At 41.6% G+C, this 21,996-nt stretch overlaps 2 protein-coding genes across 2 annotated transcripts in view; one reads left to right on the top strand and one right to left on the bottom strand.

The window, feature by feature from the left end:
• The first annotated feature begins 1,167 nt into the window (after positions 1-1,167).
• sgpp2 (sphingosine-1-phosphate phosphatase 2) lies at positions 1,168-19,859 on the top strand. The gene is made up of 5 exons (XM_074680322.1): positions 1,168-1,383; positions 4,464-4,625; positions 13,842-14,021; positions 17,735-17,824; positions 19,132-19,859. Exons 1-5 carry the CDS (start codon positions 1,168-1,170, stop codon positions 19,675-19,677), a joined length of 1,194 nt encoding a protein of 397 aa, XP_074536423.1. The 3' UTR covers positions 19,678-19,859.
• A 538-nt stretch (positions 19,860-20,397) lies between these two features.
• farsb (phenylalanyl-tRNA synthetase subunit beta) overlaps positions 20,398-21,996 on the bottom strand; it is a 29,100-nt gene continuing 27,501 nt past the window's right edge. The window contains exons 17-18 of the mRNA XM_074680315.1: positions 21,767-21,914; positions 20,398-21,351 (exon numbers count right to left, since the gene is read on the bottom strand). Coding sequence (XP_074536416.1) covers positions 20,571-21,351; positions 21,767-21,914 — 929 coding nt within the window. The 3' untranslated portion in view covers positions 20,398-20,570. The remainder of the gene's footprint in view (positions 21,352-21,766; positions 21,915-21,996) is intronic.

The following is a 21,996-nucleotide window of genomic DNA, read 5'->3' as shown; positions in this document are numbered from 1 at the left end:
AACCAGGCTGTAAATAGGTTAATTTCTGCTTTGTAAACAGCTTTTTTTTGGTCTTGGTTTGTATCTGACTTCCAGTAGTTCTGGAGCCAGCCTCAAGTGCACACTGGAGAAACAGCAGATTTTAGCACTTCCACATTGTCTCATATTTTTAGACCGGAGATTGCTGCTTGGTTAACACAAACGAACCAAGTGACGACTGCAGCTATTGCAGCAGAAGCAGGTGTGACTACACCCTTAGACAACAAAACAATAGTGACAGACTAGGCTACATACCATGCTGCCATTTCTCACACCGAGTATAGTAAGGGCCATGTGTTCTTAATTTGTGTGTGTGCTTTGTTAATCTGGCAATGGGTGTTTTAATTATCTGATAAAAAACTAAAACTAATTTGTCGTCGCAAGGCCACATAGTAAATTTAACATGGGCTATTGATGTGTGTCCACTTCAGGCTACCATATACTTCAGATGTGACACAAATTGAAATAGAAACACATAAGGCCATGATGCACTTTAACAAGTTGTGTATTTCTGAGGTAGAGAAACCATCCTTTAAAGACCAATGGTGCCTTTTGTTACAGTTTAGTGAAATCAATCGGTAGAAAAAGACTGTGAAAGAAAACACAACACTGCGGGGGGAAAAAACTATTCACAACATGGCATGTTATACGTCATGGTATACGATGTAATAATCACCTGACCTGATGACCTAATGACCTAAATAAAGCTGAGAGGGAAAATGACCTATAGGTTAAGAAACACAAAATGGAGGGGCTCTGCACTTCATAACTTGAACACCAAAGGCTATAGATAATTCAGATAATCAAAAAATGACGTCATGAGTAAAAGGTAGGTACGTCACTGATGCATTTAGGCCAACATATTTACGCAAATGAAGCTGGGCAGAATTCCAGAAAATGCTCCTATCGTGAAAAGTCAATAAATCTTTCATCTGCTTGCTAAACACTCCCAGTCCACATGTCGGACAAGGGCGGCACATTACTCAAGACTACCCTTTCCGAGCCCCGCCCCTCTACGCACACCTGTCGTGCACAGCAGCCGCACCTGCACGGTGCTCCTCGTCCTGCTTCCTTTACCTCACCCGCTCAGAAACACAGCAGCCCGCTCCCACCTACACTACCATCACACCTGTGTCTCTTCCACCTGAAATGCTCGAGCTCCTGGCTTACCTGCACGATTCGGAGCTCGTGGCCCGGTTCCAGAGACGATGCGGACTCTTCCTCATCGAAGCCACGAATCACACCAAAGGCAGCACGCGCGCCCAGATCGGAACCCCCGGTGCACGTGGGCAGGTGGAGGGACGCTGGGACCACCAGGATAAGAACTGCAACTTCACACACAAGGAGAACGGGCACGCAATCGTAGTAAGTCTTTAACAGAAGTAAAATCAGGTGCATCCTCCTGCATTTAATACATTTTTCTCCAGAAATAGTAACCAACATCTCACCTGTTTTCGCTCGATTCTCTCAAAGTCTGAGACCAATACAGAAGAACAGATAAACCGACTAAGTCTGGGTGAAAAACTTTGGTTAGCTTTATTTTGATGCTCTGCACTGGAAACCTTTGAACAGAGTTTAAAGCATTATAGTAACATGGAAACTGTTAAAATAAACGTTTCCATTTATTTAGAGAGTATGCAAACCAAACAGTGACAGGCTTTTCTCGTTTGTCTGGGTGTCTCTATCATCACTAGGTTTCATCTGCACAACGACTTGCTGTGAGGGATGTTTACATACTTGTCTGTCTCCCTTTCCTTTGACAAACACTTTATTTAGTCTAGTAAAATGTGGAACAAATATATCCAAGTTATAGGTTTAGGGTGTTCCTTCTTTGATATGGTAACTGCATTTTTTTTTTGATGGGGTATAGTGTGTGCATGATGATCAAATTATATAGAGTTGTATTATTTTTCCACTATTAACAGAACCACATTAGTTTCAATTCTTAAATGAGCTGTGCACTGAAATATTTCAGTCTCTTCGATTGGTCCAACCCTGACTTTTAGCCTATTGTTCAGCTGTCCTAAGGTCAGGACCTTTAAATCAGTCCAGTGATTGTGCGGCCCCAGCTTGACATGAAACAGTCTTTACTCTGGTCAAACAAACACTAATCCAGTTAGTATCTCAGGCCAGACTGCCTCTGGTCTCATGCTTTATCAGGCTGTATGACAGAATAAAGTAGGAGCAGAAAAAATGGAAGGCTAAGAAATGCTTGTTTTTTCAGTATGTTCAGGTTTCAAGTTATGTAATGTGTATGCAAACATCCTGATATAAGGAGCATGGTTAAACCACATTCCTGATTCGGAGAAACCCGGATATTATATCTGTCATACGTAAATATACAGTACTTCTCAACATTTATTGTCAGAACTAAAAAAGTAAAGAAATTAAGACATAACTGCTTTAGATGATCAGAAACCTGGATAAGAGAGCTATCTTTGAAAAAAAGGAACATGAGAAATCAGGTTTCACCAGTTCTGCTATCGTTTCATTCTGACTTAGCTTAAAACCAAGATACTAACAAGACTGTGCATGCTTTCATAGAAGAAAAGGTTCTTAATATTTCCCGTCATCATGTCCCTTAATCAGTAATGTTAACACTCTTAAGACTCCCTGCGATAACACAAAATAAGCATGGCTGAAAACAAACAAAATAAAGCAACTTAAGTTGTCTTAAGTGCGATTAAGGCATATCTTGTGGTCTCCGGTGGTGGTGAATACAAATCAACCCCTCCTACAGAGAGTAAAAAGATAACAATGAATATAATTTCAGGCTAAATAAGGAAACTTTTAACAAGCTGGTGGCAACAAATCAACGACAAATCTCAGACAACAAGAGGAGCACTGCTTGGCCTGAAGAAGCCGTCAGATAGGAGCTCCAATGGCTCAGCAAGGACTGTACAGTCCAACAAAGCAACAAAGATAATGTCACAGTGTTGTCACTATAGTTAGCTTAAGGCTAAAACAGGTGGTGTTTGAAAGATGTGGCATTGGGGTCTGGTGAAAGATGCATCCTTGCTTAATTGCTGATGAAGGATGTAACATTTTTGATGTTTTGGCCTCTGCTGTCATGGTTTTTAAATCACTTTATATAATTTCCATTCTAATGAGTCCCACAATTAAGTTGAGCTTGTTATTTGAGCATGTGGAACTAAACTAATTATATTTATTCAGACCTACTGGGTGAAATAAAATTTTCAAGTAGATCAAAACATTCTGATTGTGCTGGTCCAACATGGTTGTGATAAAAACAAAAATAATGATCATAATTTCTTGACCCTTTCTGCCTCCACCAATCATATTTATACATTTTCTACCAATATTTAAGTGCCTTGAAGGCACTATTTTCCTGGAATGGAGAGTGGTGATTTAAAAATCTTCCAAGCAGTATTCTAAGGATTTGAAAATATGTACTGCCAAATGCAAAATTAAAAATATTGAATGATAATTTGGAACATTGAAGAGCCAAAAAAGCGCCACCAAACTGTAAAAACACAGCCCAGATTTTTAATTGTTGGGCTGTCAATTTACATTCACTTACTCATGGTGTTACTCCAGGGATGTTCACACATCAATTCTTCATTTTTGACCCAAAGTATTCATGAATCATAATAATAATGACTCATTTTAATTTCCTGATTTATTTCCAAATCAACACAGAGCCTCATTCCCTTTAACCAGCGTTTAAAATTCATCAAATTCATTAAATAATTAGAACAAGCAATGATTCAGACTGCCGGCAGCTCAGAGGGAGTGAGTCTTGTGTTCATTTGGGCATGTCATGTGATGACACAGTATAAAACTTTAAGAATTACACCACAGTCGCTCTCAACAGTGAAAAAATAAAGATCTGAAGTAATAACTCACAGGACTTGTCTCCTCACCACATGCTTTATCATAAACCAGCCTGTCACATTTTCTGACTGAGCCCTTTCACAGCAGTTTATGTGTAGCTCATGCATAAATGATGAGGCAATCTAACTTCAAAACTGTCGATTTCATTTTCATCTATACCGGCAGGAAAAAGAGGCACTTTCTGTTGCATTAGTCAGGTCAGTGACTGTAGTAATAGAAATATTGGCTGTGCTCTGATGTACTCAAGCTGGGGCGTGTGCCACATTTAGCTAAGTGCAAATGTAGTATTTAAAGCATTTGATTAATACGTTTGTTTATGAATTAAAAGCCCTCGCTTTAATCTAAGTCCTGCCTCTGAAAAGGCTAATAGGATTTGGGGATTGGATGGGGTGGGAGGAGGCATATCTGGATGTGCCTGTGGTAAAATGTCGGCTGTAAAAAGTGAAAAAGAGGTCAGATCAGGTCAGCCATTAAAGGGTGTGATTGCTATACTTTTTATTGCTCATGGATCTCGCCTCTGATATTGTTCCAGCAGCCACTTGTTGTAAAAGTGCTCATATTTACTGTTAATCTGTTTTCGTTATCGACAGAACGGCAGCCAGCCACAGTATAAAGTGAGGAACTGGCTTCTGCACTTCCTCTTCCTGCTCTCGGCAGGCCTGGGGCATGAAATCTTTTACATCACCTGTCTGCCCTGCATACACTGGAGCCTGGACCCATTCCTGTGCCGACGCCTGGTCAACATGTGGACAGTAAGTCACACCTACAGAGAAAATGTGTGTGTGAGACAGTAAGACCACCACAGGGTACACAGACGTTTTAAGTCACATGTCCGTCTCTTCCACAATGACACCTCTCTTCTTTGCCCTTAGTCTCCCTCTTGTCACCTTTCACCCTCCTTTCATCCATGACCTGTCTCTGACACCATGTTCACATATCCCCGGGCATTAGGGGGAACAGGGGCCAGCCTGACCGCGGCCCCTGACATGGCGAGAGGCCACACATGAGGACACATCAGTGAGGATTGAGCGCTAAGATCTCCTCTTCAGATGTTTAATCTGACAGGAGCCAGAACACTGCGACGAGAGATCCTGAAAACATGTCAACTGTGATCCCAGAAGGAATGTATCTGACAGAAACAAACAGGCCAAGTCACACAGCCACACACTCCCTAAATTGTGTAAGTGTGTATGTGTGTTTTTGTACCCTTTGTGTCTCTGCCCTGAGAGCTTGGTGGGTGCCCTGTGCTTGAACCCCGTCTTCGGCCCCCCAGGGCAAGAGATACCATTCTTTTGGCATCCTGGCTGAACCAGGCCCCTGTGTGAACTCCTTCAAACACACATAAACACCAACACACACACATGGTTGCACTCCCACCTCGCCTACTAAACACACTCATTGCCCTCCCTTTAGTTAGACATTACCAGCTCCTCTCTGTGTTCTCCTCCCCCTGGCCGACCAGCAGAGTGCTTTATTGGCCTCATCAACGCCCTGAGCTTTCTCTCTCTTTGGACCCAACATTTGGTCTGTCAACCCTCGGGGGGCTTCACCCCACACTTGTAACTTCTAACAGCACCCTGCCATTGTGTGGGCGGAGTTATCTAAGGTTCACCCGGGGCTGTGCACTCATTCTCCTCATGCAAAACTGGCAACTCACGCCAGCCACTGAAGCGCAGCCATGCAAAGTAAGACTTGTGTGCATGAGAAAAGATGGTGCAGGCCAAATCAATGACAGACACACACACATCTTACACACACACTTCCCTTTGTGCCCTTAACTACTCTCTGTTGCTTTTACTTTGAAGGGTGACTTTGGTTGACTTCGTGAACAACTGTCTTTAAGCATATGGTCATGAATTACTTGCAGTGTTGTATGGTATTCTTGTAGCATAGTGTTATGCAAATCCTGTGCTGTTAGGAATATTAAAAAAATCCACAGATGTTCTTTTAATGACATACAGGTCATGGTGACGTGGATTATTCAGGAGTGTTTAAAGAGAAACCTCATGGAAATGTTTAATTAGTGACGTCAGATTATTGTTATTAATAAAAAAACATCTTCTTTCCACAAAACAACACATTTTAAAGTTATATGACCATTTTAGTCCTGGTCTAATCCCTTGGAGAAGATGGTTCATTAACACATGACTGACATAACAGTGAAGATTTTTGCTGGTTGAAATATTCAGTCCAATTACTAACTCCAACATTTTAAACACAGACTGTCAAAGAGATGAACATAGTAAGGTCATGAGGCCATGTTCAAAACGCTGACTCCAGCTAACTTTCAGCTAACTTTCAGCTCATCCGGAAACTGAGGTGAAGTTGAGTGCATATGGTAAACAGGAAAGCACCCACCTGTCATTCAAATCAGGCAAACCTCCATTTACATCTAACTCAGCTTAGCTCTAAGCCACAACACCACGAGTCAGCACCAGAGTTTCTACTTGGAGTGACAGGGCTCAAAGAAGCTGAGGAGGATCTGCCTAAATTTGACTGCTGAGCCACCTTTTGGCCAGGAGTCTTACACACACTGTTTTGGAGACGTGACTTTTAACAGAAGTGTGTTTGTTTTGGAAACGAATGGAGATTGGATTGGAACTTTTTACCCAATACAACATGACCAGGTAAGGTAATTATCAGCAGTTACATAGCATGTTCGAAACGTGACAAGAAGCAGACTTTGTAAGTTCATACCGTAGTTTAGTAGCTGGCTATATGTAGCGCTACTGGCAGCCCGGTGCTATGTAACGTTAGTAAATCCTGGTTGTGTCCTGCCAGTCATCTACAAAGCAGAGCCAGCATAACCTCACTCTTCATTATATTGATAGACTCTCAAGTTTGAACAGACCACTAGCCATTAGCTTGTGTTTTAGCGTTTAGCTCATGCTCTGTCTCTCTCCAGTTTATCTTTTTTCTGCTCTTCTGTCCTTTTTCTGCCTGACTGTTAGGCTCCAGTGTCCACCATCACTACACAATTAATGACAGATTTTTTTTTTTTTTTTTTAGCAGAGGAAAACCCAGATCTCTCCCCTCACTACAAAACTTTGTCAACCAACGTGGTGTTGTCATAGAAACCTAGACCGTAAATTGATCCGGTCCTGCTTTACCTGATTGGAAAGCTAAGATGTAGCCTTTCAAAATAACCTGAAAATCTCATTTTAAAGTTGGGATTACAATCATGCATATATCTAGAAAGGACATTTTTTCAAGATCACTTAGAAACTCCTCACAGCCCCTTTAACAAATTTATTTGACCACCTGTCATAAAAACAGAGAAAACCATCCAGCATCATGAAGTGCTTTTATTGTTCCCAAATGTAAAACAACTGAAACATGTTTTTTTTCTGTTTAGTAATTACAGTAACTAACTGTACAAATAATAATGTGTATCGCTATTTATCTCCTGCTTTTTGTAAAACAGTACATTTGAAACACATTGCTTACTGTGACTGATCATCTTGCCGTTGCACTTTCTCCTGGCAAGTGTTAGAGGTTTTTCTTCCTCGCTTCATTTTCTATTTATTGTTTCCGGCCCAAGTAACCAATACATGAGGATTTTGCCTTAAAGCTTGTTAATGGGCCAATGTTAGCCTGGCTGTTTCCTCGGAGGGTGACGACTCTGTATTCATATTTTTTGGAGCAGGACTGTGAACACAGTCACGTGTTGTGTCTGTTGTGGTTACCTGCAGCTAGCAGGGCTGTAAATGGAGTTAATGGCCACTGCTATAATGTGATAATGCTCAACCAACTGGATGTAAACAAACATAGATGACAGATAGCATCTGTGCCTCATAGCAGTGGTCATGTGACACAATGTTGTGGTGGTATTTTGTTCTGAAAGTGTAGATTCAGCGAAGTAACAGTTGTATCTGGTTAATCTTTCATATTAGGATCTGACCAGAGCAATGTGTAACCAGTACAGGCATGTGGGCATTAACCTGCAAAGAAGGCTGCAAAGAAGGCTGAAGGCTTGTAGTGCTGGCTCTGCTAATGTTAGTCATTAACATCAAAAAGTGTTTACCTTCGCACTCTGTGATCCTAAGACTGTATAATTAATAGACATAGTCTCCTTGATGTCTGTTTCTGAAATAAATTTTTGAAGCAAATCTGCTGTTGCGGCCATATTGGAAGTGACACAGGCTTCAAGTCTCCACACTAACGGCTATATGGCACCTGTCAGTCATGTGAGCTGAGCTGTGCCTCTGATTGGAGGAACCCAGGATCTTAATATCTTCTAAACTGCTCTCCGATGGTTAAAAATTCATTCCCTTACGGTCTGTGCAGATAGTATAACTAGTGATTCAGATGGGAGATGTTTTTTGTACCAGGCTGTAAAAAGGTTAATTTCTGCTGTAAAAACAGATTCTTTTTTGGGTTGGTATGTATGTGACTTCCAGTACTTTTGGGGCCAGCCTCAAGTGGACGCTCAAGAAACAGCAGATTTAAGCACTTTGCATTGTCTCATACTCTTAGACTGGAGGTTGCTGCTTGTTGTGATCACATATTGAGCTGTGCTAAATAACTTCTCAGGCTCGTTGACTGGTCAGTTAGTTGGGAAAACTAGACATTTTGATTCATCCCTCGTGGCTGTGCTTTGAGATATTTATCACCCATATTGTTGAAAAAATAAATATGATCTATAGAAAAAGTTTGCAGTTCAAAAAGCAGCAATTAGGACAATTTCTAAGAAAGCCACTGTGCAGATAAACCAAGTTTTACAGTTAGTTAAACTCTAAACTTTAACAGACTATAATCTTTATACTGTAAAGTGTCAGTGTCAGATATTTTACTGTTTTATGTGGCCTGACCCTGACAGTGGAGTTTATAGTCCCAATGCTGGTGAGCAGCTTTCAAAAATGTTGCTCTTTGAGTGTAGATTTAGATTTTATCCAAAGACAAGCATCTTGTGTGTTTTCTTCTGGCCTGCAAAGCAGCCTCTTTTTCACCACACACACACTGACTCTGATCTACATGTTGACAGATCAAAGTCCAAAGGAAACAGACTTAGGCCAATCTATCCTTGTGAGTGTTTGTGTCTTGACCTGCCTTTAACTCTTCTCTTAATGACACCAGAACGTTCTTTGATGTGACAAAGACACCAGTGACACTCTGACTTTACTGGAGCCAGCTGAATATGATGTTTGTGTTGACGGTGAGAGTAGGGGGCGAGGCGAGGGTATCATATCATGCAAGCGCTTGAACTGGTAGGCAGATTCATTGTGTGAGGGCTGCAGGGGATGGTGTGCTCACAGAATGGCTTGTTGTGTAGTGAATGGACGGGGTCAGACATGCTAAATGGCTGTACTATTGTGCTGTTCTCTGTTTATTGTCCACTTCATGGTACCAATTATTCTGTCTGGGTGTGTGTGGATACAGAGTAGAAGCAGAAATGTTAAGTGAGCTTTACATTCAGGCACAACTGTAGAGAAGTGGGAGGTGGAGGAGAAGAATTTAGCCTCTGGAAAGAACAAGATGTTTGTTATCTGAGAGTGCTTTTTAAAAAGAGCTACTATTATCTGTCATGAGTTAGCAAATGACAGCAGCAAGTAAGAAAATCGTATTTTTAACAGAAGGAAACCTCAAACCGAAGCAGACTCATTAGTAGACAACAATTCACCACAGCTGGCCAAGAGAATGGAATGAAGGTTTAAGAGTTTGGTTGTGCTCAATGCTGTAAATGCATTTAGACCCACTGTGACACAAAGTACATGGTTGCTTTATGTATTTTTTGTTTGGGGTTGTTTCATCGACTATTCAACAGCTGTTATCCAAAGTTGAAGCCATATCGTTTAGAGCTCCCTCTGGTGACGTGTGATTGTCATGCATTTTTGTGGTTTCATTAAACAGACAGCCTAAATGTGACCTCATCTCCATTTTCTACTTCCAATATTTCCAAACCACGCAGAGCTACAAGAGTCCATCCACTTTTGTGCATGAAAGCATGATGTTACTTGTGCCATCAGCACAGACGTATGAAATCAAAACTCTCCTGTCCCTCAATTGACCTGTGACTAAGTCCCGCCCTCAAACATGATGAGCCAATCACGGTGCGTATAGCGGTTCCCATACACTCAGATATTCTCTATCTGGACGTCCATTGAAATGCATTGCAGACAGTCAAGTTTTCATTCGGTTTTGAGTTTGAGTTTTTAACGGTGTTCATGGGGTACATGCATCTCCATCCCATCTCCATCACAAGGTGTCCTAAGAGGTTGGAGGACGGGGTTGGGGCTAAACAATTAATCGAATTGAAACTGACATCGCAATATGATAGAATGCAATTTTCAAATCGCAATGGCTGTGGTTAAAAATAAGTGTAATGTACACAGACCTGGAGGGGATACAGCTGAACTTGTTCTACCTCAAAATTGCAAAAGTCAATATGCTGGGGTTTTTTTTTGGCAGAAACACTGTGAGCTTTAGAGATCAGCAATAGATGAAAAGAATTTTATAGCAAAAGAATGATTGTGGCTGGCAGAGCCACACCCCTTGTTCACTTTATTCTATATGGTTTGTTACTCTCACAACTGGAGGTCGGTTAAATTTCAGAGTTCCTTTTTTTCTTTTTCCATTAAAAAGTGAAGGAAATAATTATTTTTATGCTGAAAGTATCCTTTGTTGTGTTGTGATGTGTTGTGTGGAGGGGAGGCGTGGCTTAGCCATAAGTCCCTTGTCTCTTGATACCAGATGTTAAGTGGTCAGTTTTCTGCAGTGTGTTGTTGCTATGTAAACTTTAGCAAACTCTGCTTCCTCAAGAAAAATTTTCTCTGTTAAACGGCAATATGGGGGAAAAGGATCAAGATTTTTTAAGGCAGAAAGAGGATTTGGATTTTATCAGGACAGTTATTCAGACTACTTTGACCTGCAAACATTTTTAGCATACATATTTCTTACCCTGCTGTCTGAACTATCTTTTGCACCACTTTTTGCCTTTTCTGCACCATTTCTTATCTTTCAAACTCTCGCATTTGATACATCACATAATAAATACAGTCATCTAAAGACATCAGTGGTAAGAGTTGTTGAGTTTCTGCTAAATATAAAGAGCTTTAACTTTATACAAGCAGCCTATGTACATTCCATATGTGGTTTAGTGAGCTGTTACTGGATAGACTTTGGTTTTGTTTGTGCTGTTGGCAGAAAATGTAAATGTACACACAATTAACAGCATGACTAATGTAAGAGCCATCATTTAAACATTTTATGTTGAAAGCTGGAGGCTGTATGAAAATAGACCTCAGGCCAAGATTGCAAGCTGAGGTGAGTATTTAGCTGGGCTCAAAACACAGAAGATTCAAACCAGCCACAGTGTAATAATGAGCTGTAGATGTCCTGTTGGGTGTATTTTTAGGAGAGCCAGGCCAGCTGTTTTCCTAAACTTCCATCTCATCCCCTCTCATTTTCCCTCGCTCTTTATCTCCATGACTATCTGTCACGACAAATTGCCACACTAACAGCAGGTCAGAAGATGTACTTTTACATCTCACTTGCCATGGTAACTAGCATCTCCTTATTACGGTGTCAGTAGAGACGGTAATAACAAGCTCTCCATTCTCTGCCTTAAACACACACATTAGTGTCCTGCTCGCTCCCAGCGCCCTGCCTCCCTGCTCTGCGCTAAGACAGCCATTCATTAAATATACAAGGCAGAGCTTTAAATAAACCTGGAGCTGAAGCAGGCTGCCCCTCTTCAAGCCGCTGGGGATCTCATGAAAGAGAATAGGCAGCAGATTTGGCAGGAAACTCACATACACATACATACACCATCACCACACACACGCACACACACACACACACATGCACACAGACACCTTGCACCAAGTGTATCATTGTGTCAAGAGCCCTCTGTCTGACCCAGCCAGCTTAAGACGCTGCGTCAGCAAACCCCCTCACCCCCTTCATTTCTCAGTTTCTTACAATAGATTTTGCTTTCGTGCAACTGCAGCATCTGCACTTCGCACAAGGGTGGGTCGCTATCACTGTGCACTTTTTCATTTTCTTTTAATTTTTGTGGGGATTGTGAGAATTTAAACGCCTGTGTGCTCAGTTTAACAACACAGTTTAATCAAAATTTTAGCTCTTCTAGTCATAATTATATAGTCACCTTCATCTGTTATTTCTTGTTTTGTGTCTGGTACACAGCAGTACTCTGATGAAATCCTTTATTATCAGATATTACATTTAACCTGTAGAAGTAATCTTGTATGAATCCAACAACTTGTTTTAAATTCATTGTGTTCATTAATCATGGTGATACTTCTTAATACCAGAAACTACAAAAAAAAAAATTTTCTTCTATGTTATTGTGATGAAAAAAAATTGGCATCAAAATTAAGACAGATTGTCTCCAATGATAGATTAATTCACTTACATACTAAAAGCCAAAATGTGACCAAATGACAGCTACATCTTTAAGACGATCCCTCATATAATCAAACACCAAACATAATATCTTCAAAAGTGCTCACTTCTGGAGCCACCCTCTAGGGGCCACTGTAAGAACTGCAGAAGTATTTGTGGTTATTACCTCTGCCAAGGAGGTGTTTTGTTTGGGGAGAGTTTGTCTGTGAACAACATAACTCAGAAGTTACAAACGGAGTGATGGAGTTTTCAGGAAATGTTCAAAATGGGAAAGGAAGAACTGATTGAATTTTGGAGGTGATCTGGATCACCGTCTGGATCCAGGACTTTTTAAAGGATTCTTTATCATTGTGAGATTGGGCCGTTTTCACCATACGTTTATACAACTCCAGGATAAATGGTCAGATTGCTTTGCAAAACAATACAAGACAAGGTCACCATAATTTCTGACAGATGTAAAAGTTCGATCCAGATCCTGGCAATATTCTGGATACTAAGATCCTGAATATAAAATATGTACTGGGTTACCATCATTTTCAACACTGTCAGGAAACACTTTATCATCCAAACCTGCAATTAACACCAAGTTGTAGCAGACAGTCTGCTGAAAGGGAGTAGAACATTAAAGTAGGACTAAAGTGTTGGTGAAAATCACAGTATGCTTGATAGAGGTCTGCACTCTCTGAGTGCTTTTCTATTTTGTTTTGTTTTTTTAAGATTTTTTTTTATTTATGCCTCAATTAACAAGATGTGTCAAGGAAAGAGAGAGTGAGTAGTGACTGCACCAAATCATGCTGAGACTGGAAATTAGTCTCTAATGACTGTGGCCTCTGTACATTGGGCGCCTGCTATACCTGTTTAGGAAAACAGGCCTCCCTGTGGGACTTTTTGCAGTTGCACTTGAGGTTATCACCTAGTGGTTCATGGCAGCAACTTGCAGAGGGTAAAGGTTGGCAAATGAGAAAAGTGCGGGAAAAAATCTGTTCCTTAAGTATCCACTAAAGGCTGGCCACAGAAGCCAAGGAATCCTTTTAGAGCTCAGACTAGAATACCCATTATATGATATAATTGCAGACTTCAGTTCAGCCAATTTTCAAAACAAATGTCCTCTTCTTAAAAAAAAAAAGATCTGCTGGTTGAGAACAAAAAAATCTACATTAACAGTTTCCTGAGATATGAATAATGTCAAAATCAAGAAACTTTTATTCATTACTTAAATAGCATCCTCTTACTCTATTGGTAGGTTTTTTTTTAATGAATACAGGCAGTTTTTACTTAATTTTGGCTTGACGTTGACCAGCATTTAACAGCTATAGTGGATTTGTTTTGTATCCATTCCATTAGATTTGTCTTTTAATAGGCATATGGCATAAACTGTCACTTATTTTTGAGTTTTTGCAGTACATGCTTTTTATGGCAGTAATCAGAGGTATCTCTAGTTTTTAGATTTGTTGTCACCATTTCTAAAATGGGCAGTCCCATCTTTGGGCTCTGCACTGCCTGTTCATAAGCCAGTATGCCTGTCACTGTGACTACATGCATGATTCAAACCATCTATGATTGGTACCCTTTCAAACAGACGCGTGTCTTCTTACCTCTCCTAGGTGGTAATGTACGTGGGCCAGGTGATGAAAGACATACTGAAGCTGCCTCGTCCTCTTTCTCCTCCTGTGGTCAAGCTGGAGACCAGAGTCGATGCCGAATACGGGCTGCCCTCCACCCACGCCATGGCTGCCACTGCCATCTCATTTACACTTTTACTGAGTGCTCCCTCCAGGTTACAGGTGAGACTCACCAACAGCTGTGATGAAATGACAGAAGACCAGAAATCAATCACAAAGGTGACTGACAAACAGTATGTGATCTTTCTTCGTGTTGAAAATAATTCATGCAGTGTGAGATGGTTTTATTGGTCACTAGGAAATGGACCTGGCTCGGCATCAAACAGGTAACTGCATCAACCAAGAAGGAGACAGTGCATATGATCATAGTTTATGACCAATTTACACTGGACTCTAAAACTCATCTTGAACCCAGACAGGTATTTCTCTTTAAATACAACCATCTAAAAAGACCCAGCCTTGGTTTAGATCAGGGGTGGCCAACCAGTCAGGGACCAAGAGCTACAGAAACGACCATGGTACTACAGAGAGCAACGTCACATGCAGGGTCTTACAAACACACTTCCTCTCATGCATAAACGAAATGACATAAAATGAAAACCAAAACATTTCCAATTTTAAAACGAAATTTACTGTGTTTGTCAGTGTGTTTAAATTTCGTACTAGAGAAGATAAACTGAAACTTAAGTATCAACCTGTACACCCAAACATTGATCAATACTGAACCCAACACTGGCATCAGTATATCAATATTTTAGATTGATCAGCACATCACTACTCATAGCTTTATATATATATAAACATATTTATGAATGGATCAAAAAGCCACACACTGAAAAGCAAAGAGCCACATGCAGCTCGTGAGCCACAGGTTGGCCACCCCTGGTGTAGATAGTGGAAGACACTGGAGCTAGTTTCGTTTAAAGGGTTTTGTTCTAGTCTGTTTGTACCCCCCAAAAGAATAACAAGAAAAAACAAACACACAAAAAATTAACACATCAGAACAAGTGGACCACTTGGTAAAAATATATCTACCATGCTAGCATTGTCTTTGCTAGTGATGGGACCATGCTTTCATGCTTTACAGGGAATGGAGCCATAAGACTGTGGTTCATGTCTTTTCCTTTAAAGGGAAATAAAAAACAAGATTTTGATCTTAATTGGTTTGCCAAGAACAGACATTCCTGTGCCCTGAAAGTTTGTATAAACAATAAACCTTAAGTTTATGAGGTGCAAATTTGGCCTAGTGGTTTAGGTCATGCCCCATGAGGATACCCTTCCAGCTGGTTGCCTGGATTTAAATCCATCTTCCATCCCATGTCACTCCCCACTCTCACCCTGTAAAGAAGCCAAAAAACTAATTTTATTGTAGCAAAACTTTTATACAACCCTTTATTTTCCCAAACAGACCTATCAGGTTCCTAACATTAGCATTTAGCTCATAGCACCGCTCTTCCAAAATACAGCTTTACAGAGCTGTTAGCATGGGGATTAAATCTTTTAAATGGACACACTTAAAATGTTTTAAATTTTTTCCCTATAATCTTTTTTCAGCTTTTTTTTTTTTTTTTAAAGACCTCAACTTTTGTCCCCGGTGACATAAAGCCATCTGTTTTCTGTATGTCACTGTCGTAGAAAATAAACCTACACTGATGTATATTTTCCCATAATTCATATAATAGAATTATATTGAATCCTGACTGCTGAATAACTACAGCACCAGTCCCCCTAAGAGACAGCGTTAATGATGATGTACATTGATTACAGCTGTCATTATAATGACACATGATGTTTCCAGCATTGCTGACTGCAAATGATGTACTTAAACTTCATTAGAGTAAGGAAGCTAAGGATAGCGGAGGCTGAACGGTAATTATGAACAAAGGTATCACATAAGTTATCCTGTTGAATTAATGCTGAGTTATAGATAATTAAAAAACTGGTGAAACACAAGCCAGATCAGGTCTCAATGAGCAGCTTCAGCAGAAAAACAAAACAAAACAAAACAAAACAAAAAACATAAACTCCAGTCATGAAGGACATGATTATTATTTTTTGGGGCTATTGATGTGAGATGTGCATTTGCATCTTGGTATGCTTAGTCTAGTTTTGGAGAGGGGAAAGGGATGGGTACTGAATTAGGTCCTTTTTAGGTACCAACCAAATTCTGTCAAAATTACTGGGTACGAGTCACGTAAAATCAAAAGGACCATGTTTAGGTACCTAAATACATCCTTACACTCCTGACTGTGAGGGAGTGGAAGAGTCGATGATTTTCAATTCTGAACATAAATACAGCATTACAAGGTTGTATACTGAAGAATAAATATATCAAATAAAAAAATATGTTTAATTATTAAATAAATTGATATTGTTTGCCACATAAACACAAAAAAGTACCAAAAGTTGGTACCGCTAAGTACTGGTACTGATTGCCATGTACCAAGCATCGGTACCATTTTGTTTCAAATGTGAAAGGTACCCATCCCTGTGGTGGTTGGGTGGAGCATGCAGGAGTACGGGTTCAGTTTGTACGAGGACGCTTCCACAAGTTGAAAACACTGAACATCCCAAATTCACATGGACCTTTTCCTGGATTCACAATGAACTGAGGGAGGGCAACTCATGTGATGGGGCTGAAGTGTGGAATCCAGTACAGGGATCAAGTGGATGGCAGCCAGTCCTCCAGTATCTGAGTGGGATGAAGGGAGTGGCCCCGCTGTCCATCACTGAGTCCTGACTGAGCTGTTGGACAATGGGCAGGGAGGGGTGGGGCCAGCAGTCACCATCAGTCACCATCAGCCACACCCGTCGAGCTCTGTTTGGTCCTCTGATAGACTCGACTGAGTCAATGACTGTCAGTCCACGTCTCCACCTCCCTCCCCTGACTCATCCCCTCTTTATCTCTACGACTCTGCTGCCAAGTCAATAAAACACTCAGTGGCTCAATCATAGGCAGTCTTAATGTGGCACTGAGTTTTAAAGAAGGACTGTGAGAGTCATGAGTAGTTTACGGCCTCACTGCCTCTCAGCTGTCACATCAGATTCTGAAGTAGTTTCTTAAGGCCACAGAAATCAACCCCGGGACACTTCATGTACAGTAAAAGACTCAGCCGCCTAACATTCCTCGAGGATTCCCCTGAAAGAAAAGAGCACGCGAAGCTTTAAATGAGTCACCGGCTGTTACAGAGGCTCCTGAATAACTGCAAGGCCCGGGGCGACTCGGCCAGTTCCCGGAGCAGGTCGGAGGTCGCGACAGTCAATCACGGAGTGACCCCCCTCCTGTCCCTGGCATCCTTTGTGACCATTCAAAATAAGCCCTCTCTTCATGAACTACCACTGAATGGGCTTCCAGCTGCAAAAGACAGGAAAAGACACAGGAAAAAAGGCAAGAGAGGAGGAGGAGGAGGAGGAGGGTGTAGGGGGAGGGTGGAGGAGGTGAATGAATACACAAGGCCTCTCTTCTCACTGTTATTGAAATGGAAGGGGGAACAAAACCTGCCGCCGTAGGTAAAAGAAGGAGGGCAGAGAGGATGGAGGGACAGTAGAAGGACAAAAGGAGCGGTGACTTGATGGCAGGCGGTATGTCAACGCAGCAGAATGGAAAGCTGGCGGCGAGAGAAGCTACACGTCGCCGTTAAGAGGATTGACGAATGGATTTTATGATCACAGAGTAACAGGAGAAGAAAGAGGAAACCCTAAATGTCAAATGCATTGGTGTTTCCACAAAAGTATGAGAGGAATTTAAGTCACGTGAAACTTCAACAGATTTCATCTTATATCAGCCTCATCAGGGAGCAGGGTGTATCAATCTGTGTGTGTTATCCTCATATCTGTGCTGGTCAGTGATACAGTTGTGTGTTTCTGTGTCTCAGTTCCAGTTCGAGGTGGGTCTGCTGATCGCTGTGACGCTGTCGTCCTTGGTGTGTCTCAGTCGCCTCTACACTGGCATGCACTCAGTTTTGGTGAGGATAAGCCTTTTTCCACACACACGCACACACAGCTACCACAGCATAAAACATTCAAGCCCAACACTGGATTCATTATTTATATCTGTGTCTGGCTAACTGTCTGTCTGAGGCTTTGATCCAAGACTCTTAATGCAGCGTTCACTTCCTGTTGCCATCCTCATGTAGAAAATCTTGATGCCATTTCATGCAGTTATATAATTAATTAGATCAGGTAGCTTTAAGGACAAGCTCATCAGTAAAAGCTGCTTCATGAATCACACTGTGAGACGATGTAATTGATGTTAAGAGAAATGGGTTGGGAGCTGTAAGTTAGTGTAGCACCCAAGGACAAAGCTAACACATCACCTCTCAGTGTTTGATTTTAATTGATATCAATAATGTTCAGTGACCAGCCAGCCTGTTTTTTTCTGCTTTTGTCCCAGTTTCAAGCTGGGTGTCCCAAATCCCAAAATATCAGTAAAGCTCATAAACAGCCAGAATCTGTCACTTGTCCCAGTTTGGACCAGTACTAAAATATTTTATTAGAAATTATTTCTTCTATTAAAACCACAAGTTAAAAAAAAAAATCCACATATTATAAATCTGCTAAAAACATCAGCCAATAGGGATGCGTACTGAATTAGTTTTTTTTATAGGTACCAACCAAATTCTGTCAAAAGTACCAGGTACGAGTCACATTAAATCAAAAGTTACCATTTTTAGGTACCTAAATGCATCCTTGTGACTGTGAGGGAGTGGAAGAGTAGGTGGTTTTCCATGCTGGACATGAACACAGCATTACAAGGTAACATCTACTGAAAAAAAAAAATTAAATAAAAAAAAAACATTTTATCATTAAACAAATTGATATTTTTTGCCACATTAACACAAAAAGTACCGAAAATTGGTACCGTTGAGAACCGGTACCGTTTGCCAGGTACTGGGCATGGGTACCGTATCGTTTGAGATGCGAAAGGTACCCATCCCTATCAGCCAATGACCAACATGCTCTTTAATCATCGGCTATTTACATATTTTGAGTTTCCTAGACAAAGCTAAGCTAAAATGCTGGCTTTACTCATCTCACAGAATAAGAGTGGTATCAATCTTCAAATTCATCTCTCTAAGAAAAATCTTAAGAAATAATCAAAACAAAAATTATTGGAATGAACTGAGGGCTTGTACTTTGTGCTTGACTGTAAAAATTGGAGGTAGTAGAGAAGCTTGTATTATCATTCCAGCATTGAGAACATTTGTTAACCCCATTTGTCACTTTATTTACTTGTAGATTTGTTTTAATATTGTCATTATTTTGCTTTCAGGATGTGATCTGTGGAGCTCTGATTTCATTAGTCCTCACGTTCGTCTCCTACCCTCACTGGGAAACCTTTGACCACTTCCAGCTCACCAGCCCCATCTCTCCAGCCGTAGCGTTGTTGTTGCCCCTCCTCCTCAGCTACACATACCCAGAGCTGGACCATTACAGCACCACACGAGGAGACACCACCACCATCCTCGGAGTGGGCGCTGGGTGTTCCATCGGATATTGGGTGAACATGCAGGTGGGGCAAACTTTTGAGCCCCAGGGGGAGCTACCTGTTCCTCTGCCCACCCTGACAGCAGCTTCTCTGGCTCTGGGCTTTGCACGCTTCCTCCTGGGAGCCTCAGCTTTAGTGGGAACTCGGCAGGTTGTAAAAACGCTGTGCCTGCGGGTGTTGTACTCATGGTACAGTGTGCCAAAAAGTGACGACAACGCCAGGAGGAGGAGGGAGATTGAAGTGCCATCTAAGTTTGTCACATACATGGCTGTCGGACTTGTTAATTCAATACTGGTCAATAGATTATTTCTTCTCCTGGGGCTGCTATGACCCACTACAAAACTTTAAAATTAGACTGATGTACAGTATTGTGAAATGATCTTGCGATATTTATTTCATTGTGAATCATGTTGTTTTTAACATGTTACTTTCTTACACATGGAGCTTTTGGTTGCAGTGATTTACAGAAGTGTATCTGAGCTGACTGAAAGCAAATTAAAGATTTTGCTTAAAGAAGTCCAAACTCTTTCATAAGTTTGTTTGGTGGTAACTGTTGTAAAAGCTGTTTTCACACTTGCACAACTTGTATCTGTGGCTGTACATATCAACAATCCCACTTCGCCCAGTGGGAGAACCCCACCTTCAATCAGACAAGCTGGCACCAGTCTGGAGACTCCTTTCCAAACCAGTTAAACTGAAACTTAGAAACTTCATTTCAATGGCACCTGCAAGTATCTGTCCTTTAGGTGATATCCCTGCAGGTCTGAACAGGCCATTTTCTGCACTGTCTCTAGGAAGCAGCACTGAAAGAGTTAACCCCCTTTTGCTACAGTAGATGTTGAAGGAATGCCGCAGCACCTGTCAGACTGAATTTACAAGACTGCTTGTTATCTGCACACTTCACTGTCATATGGAAGGCTCAGAGCCGTTTGAACTGACGCTGCAGCATCAGCAGGAGCACAGAAAGTGTGTTGTGAACTTGTTACCTCATAAAGACGAACACGACACGAAAACAAGATTCAAAGTACTTGTTCAAAAGTTAGAATGGCTTTATTTGATCTTTGAATGCAAGAGCTCCACTAAAAGGATGAACAGTCTTTTCCAATGAAGAACCTGAGTTTGGGTTATTATATTATAGGAACGTAGGACGTTTTGCTTCATACATCACCTTACACCAAGACCAGCAATCAGATGGTACCATTCAGTGGGTCTATATCTGTGCTTCAGATCTTATTGAAGGCAGCCACATCCACAGACTGAACATATTCTTCGAAGGCGGTGATGGCTTCCTCCAGCAGGTCTGTTCCCACTTTGTCGTCCTCCACCACGCAGCCTATCTGGAGCTTCTTGATGCCGTAGCCCACCGGGACCAGCTTGGATTGCCCCCACAGCAACCCGTCCATGCTGACGCTTCGGACGCATTCCTCCAGCTTGCTCATGTCCGTCTCGTCGTCCCAGGGCTTGACGTCAAGCAGGATGGAGGACTTGGCGATGAGAGCTGGTTTCTTGGACTTTTTGGCGGCATACTCAGCCAGACGCTGCTCCTTGATTCGAGCCGCCTCTGCGTTCTCTTCTTCGTCGTCTGAGCCAAATAGGTCGATGTCGTCCTCATCGCTGATGTCGTTTGTTGAAGCTTGAGCAGGAGCTGGGAGTACAAACTGACTCTTAGCTGAAGGAAGGCTTGTTCGTTCCCTTTGGAAGGATCTGATGTGGTTGTACCAGCGCACGAGGTGGCAGAGGGTTGGCGCAGGAGCAGAAGGAATGGCGTCAAACACCACTGTGTCTGCCTGGGACGCCACAAAACCCTCTATGTAGCTCTTGTCTGCCAGAAAGTCATTAAGGGCTTTAAGGCCAGCGGGTGTGCTCAAGTCACCAAACACAGTTTTTGTGGTGGTGGGGCGGGAGGACGGAGCTTGCAGGGAATCATCTTGCGTGGGGAAGTTGTGCTTGATGACTTCCTGCATGGGGACGTCGTGTGTGAGGGTGGTTTCTGCAGTGTGGCCACTGGAAGAACCAAGGCAACAAAGCAACAGGTAATGAGTCACTGAGTTTAATTACCATACTTCAACCCCAAGGCACAAGAAAGCTAAATTAAGAACAGGCATGCATGTACAAGCCCACACACAGATGCACACCACACATCAAGAACACAATGGAGTCTTGTTAATTTTTAATTATTCTAACTTTGGTAAAAACAGCCTTTCTTCTGTTATAAAAAACACAAAAACCACTCATAATGCTGCAGTTTGGCCATTTAGGTGTTGCATGATCTTGCAAACAAATGAGCATAAAAGCCACTCATGCTCCAACAGTTTTTAGCCTTAAATATTCTAAAATAGACTTCTCTGCCTCACATTTTGATCTGAGAATGTAAACTGTGTTTCAGAGTTAGACTTTAGGTTTAAGAAGGTGAAATCACAGGAAAGGATCGATGTCAATCTCCAGCGCTGAGCATGGCATGGTCAGCTCGAAGCGGTTGATGACATCTGGATGGAGAACCCCAAGATGGCCCACGCTCTTTCCATGGACCAAGATCTCTGCGCAGCGCCCGGGGAAAAAGGTGGAATCTAAAAGGCGAAACAAGTATGAGTGTTGTTAAAGATTCCTGAAACTCTAGTAACAGTCACATCTTTGAGATCTCAGAACTTA

This window comes from Halichoeres trimaculatus, unplaced genomic scaffold, assembly GCF_033239565.1.
Source record: "Halichoeres trimaculatus isolate MK-OKI-2021-1 unplaced genomic scaffold, fHalTri1.1 fHalTri1_scaffold_9, whole genome shotgun sequence".
Lineage (NCBI taxonomy): Eukaryota > Metazoa > Chordata > Actinopteri > Labriformes > Labridae > Halichoeres > Halichoeres trimaculatus.
Note: the sequence above shows the minus strand (reverse complement) of the source record. Positions and strands in the feature narration are given on the sequence as shown.

Coding starts and splice junctions, on each gene's coding strand:
- sgpp2 (XM_074680322.1), top strand. CDS start 1,168: ATGCTCGAGCTCCTGGCTTACCTGCACGATTCGGAGCTCGTGGCCCGG. Junction 4,626..13,841: donor GCCTGGTCAACATGTGGACA/GTAAGTCACACC, acceptor TACCTCTCCTAG/GTGGTAATGTACGTGGGCCA. Junction 14,022..17,734: donor GTGCTCCCTCCAGGTTACAG/GTGAGACTCACC, acceptor TCTGTGTCTCAG/TTCCAGTTCGAGGTGGGTCT.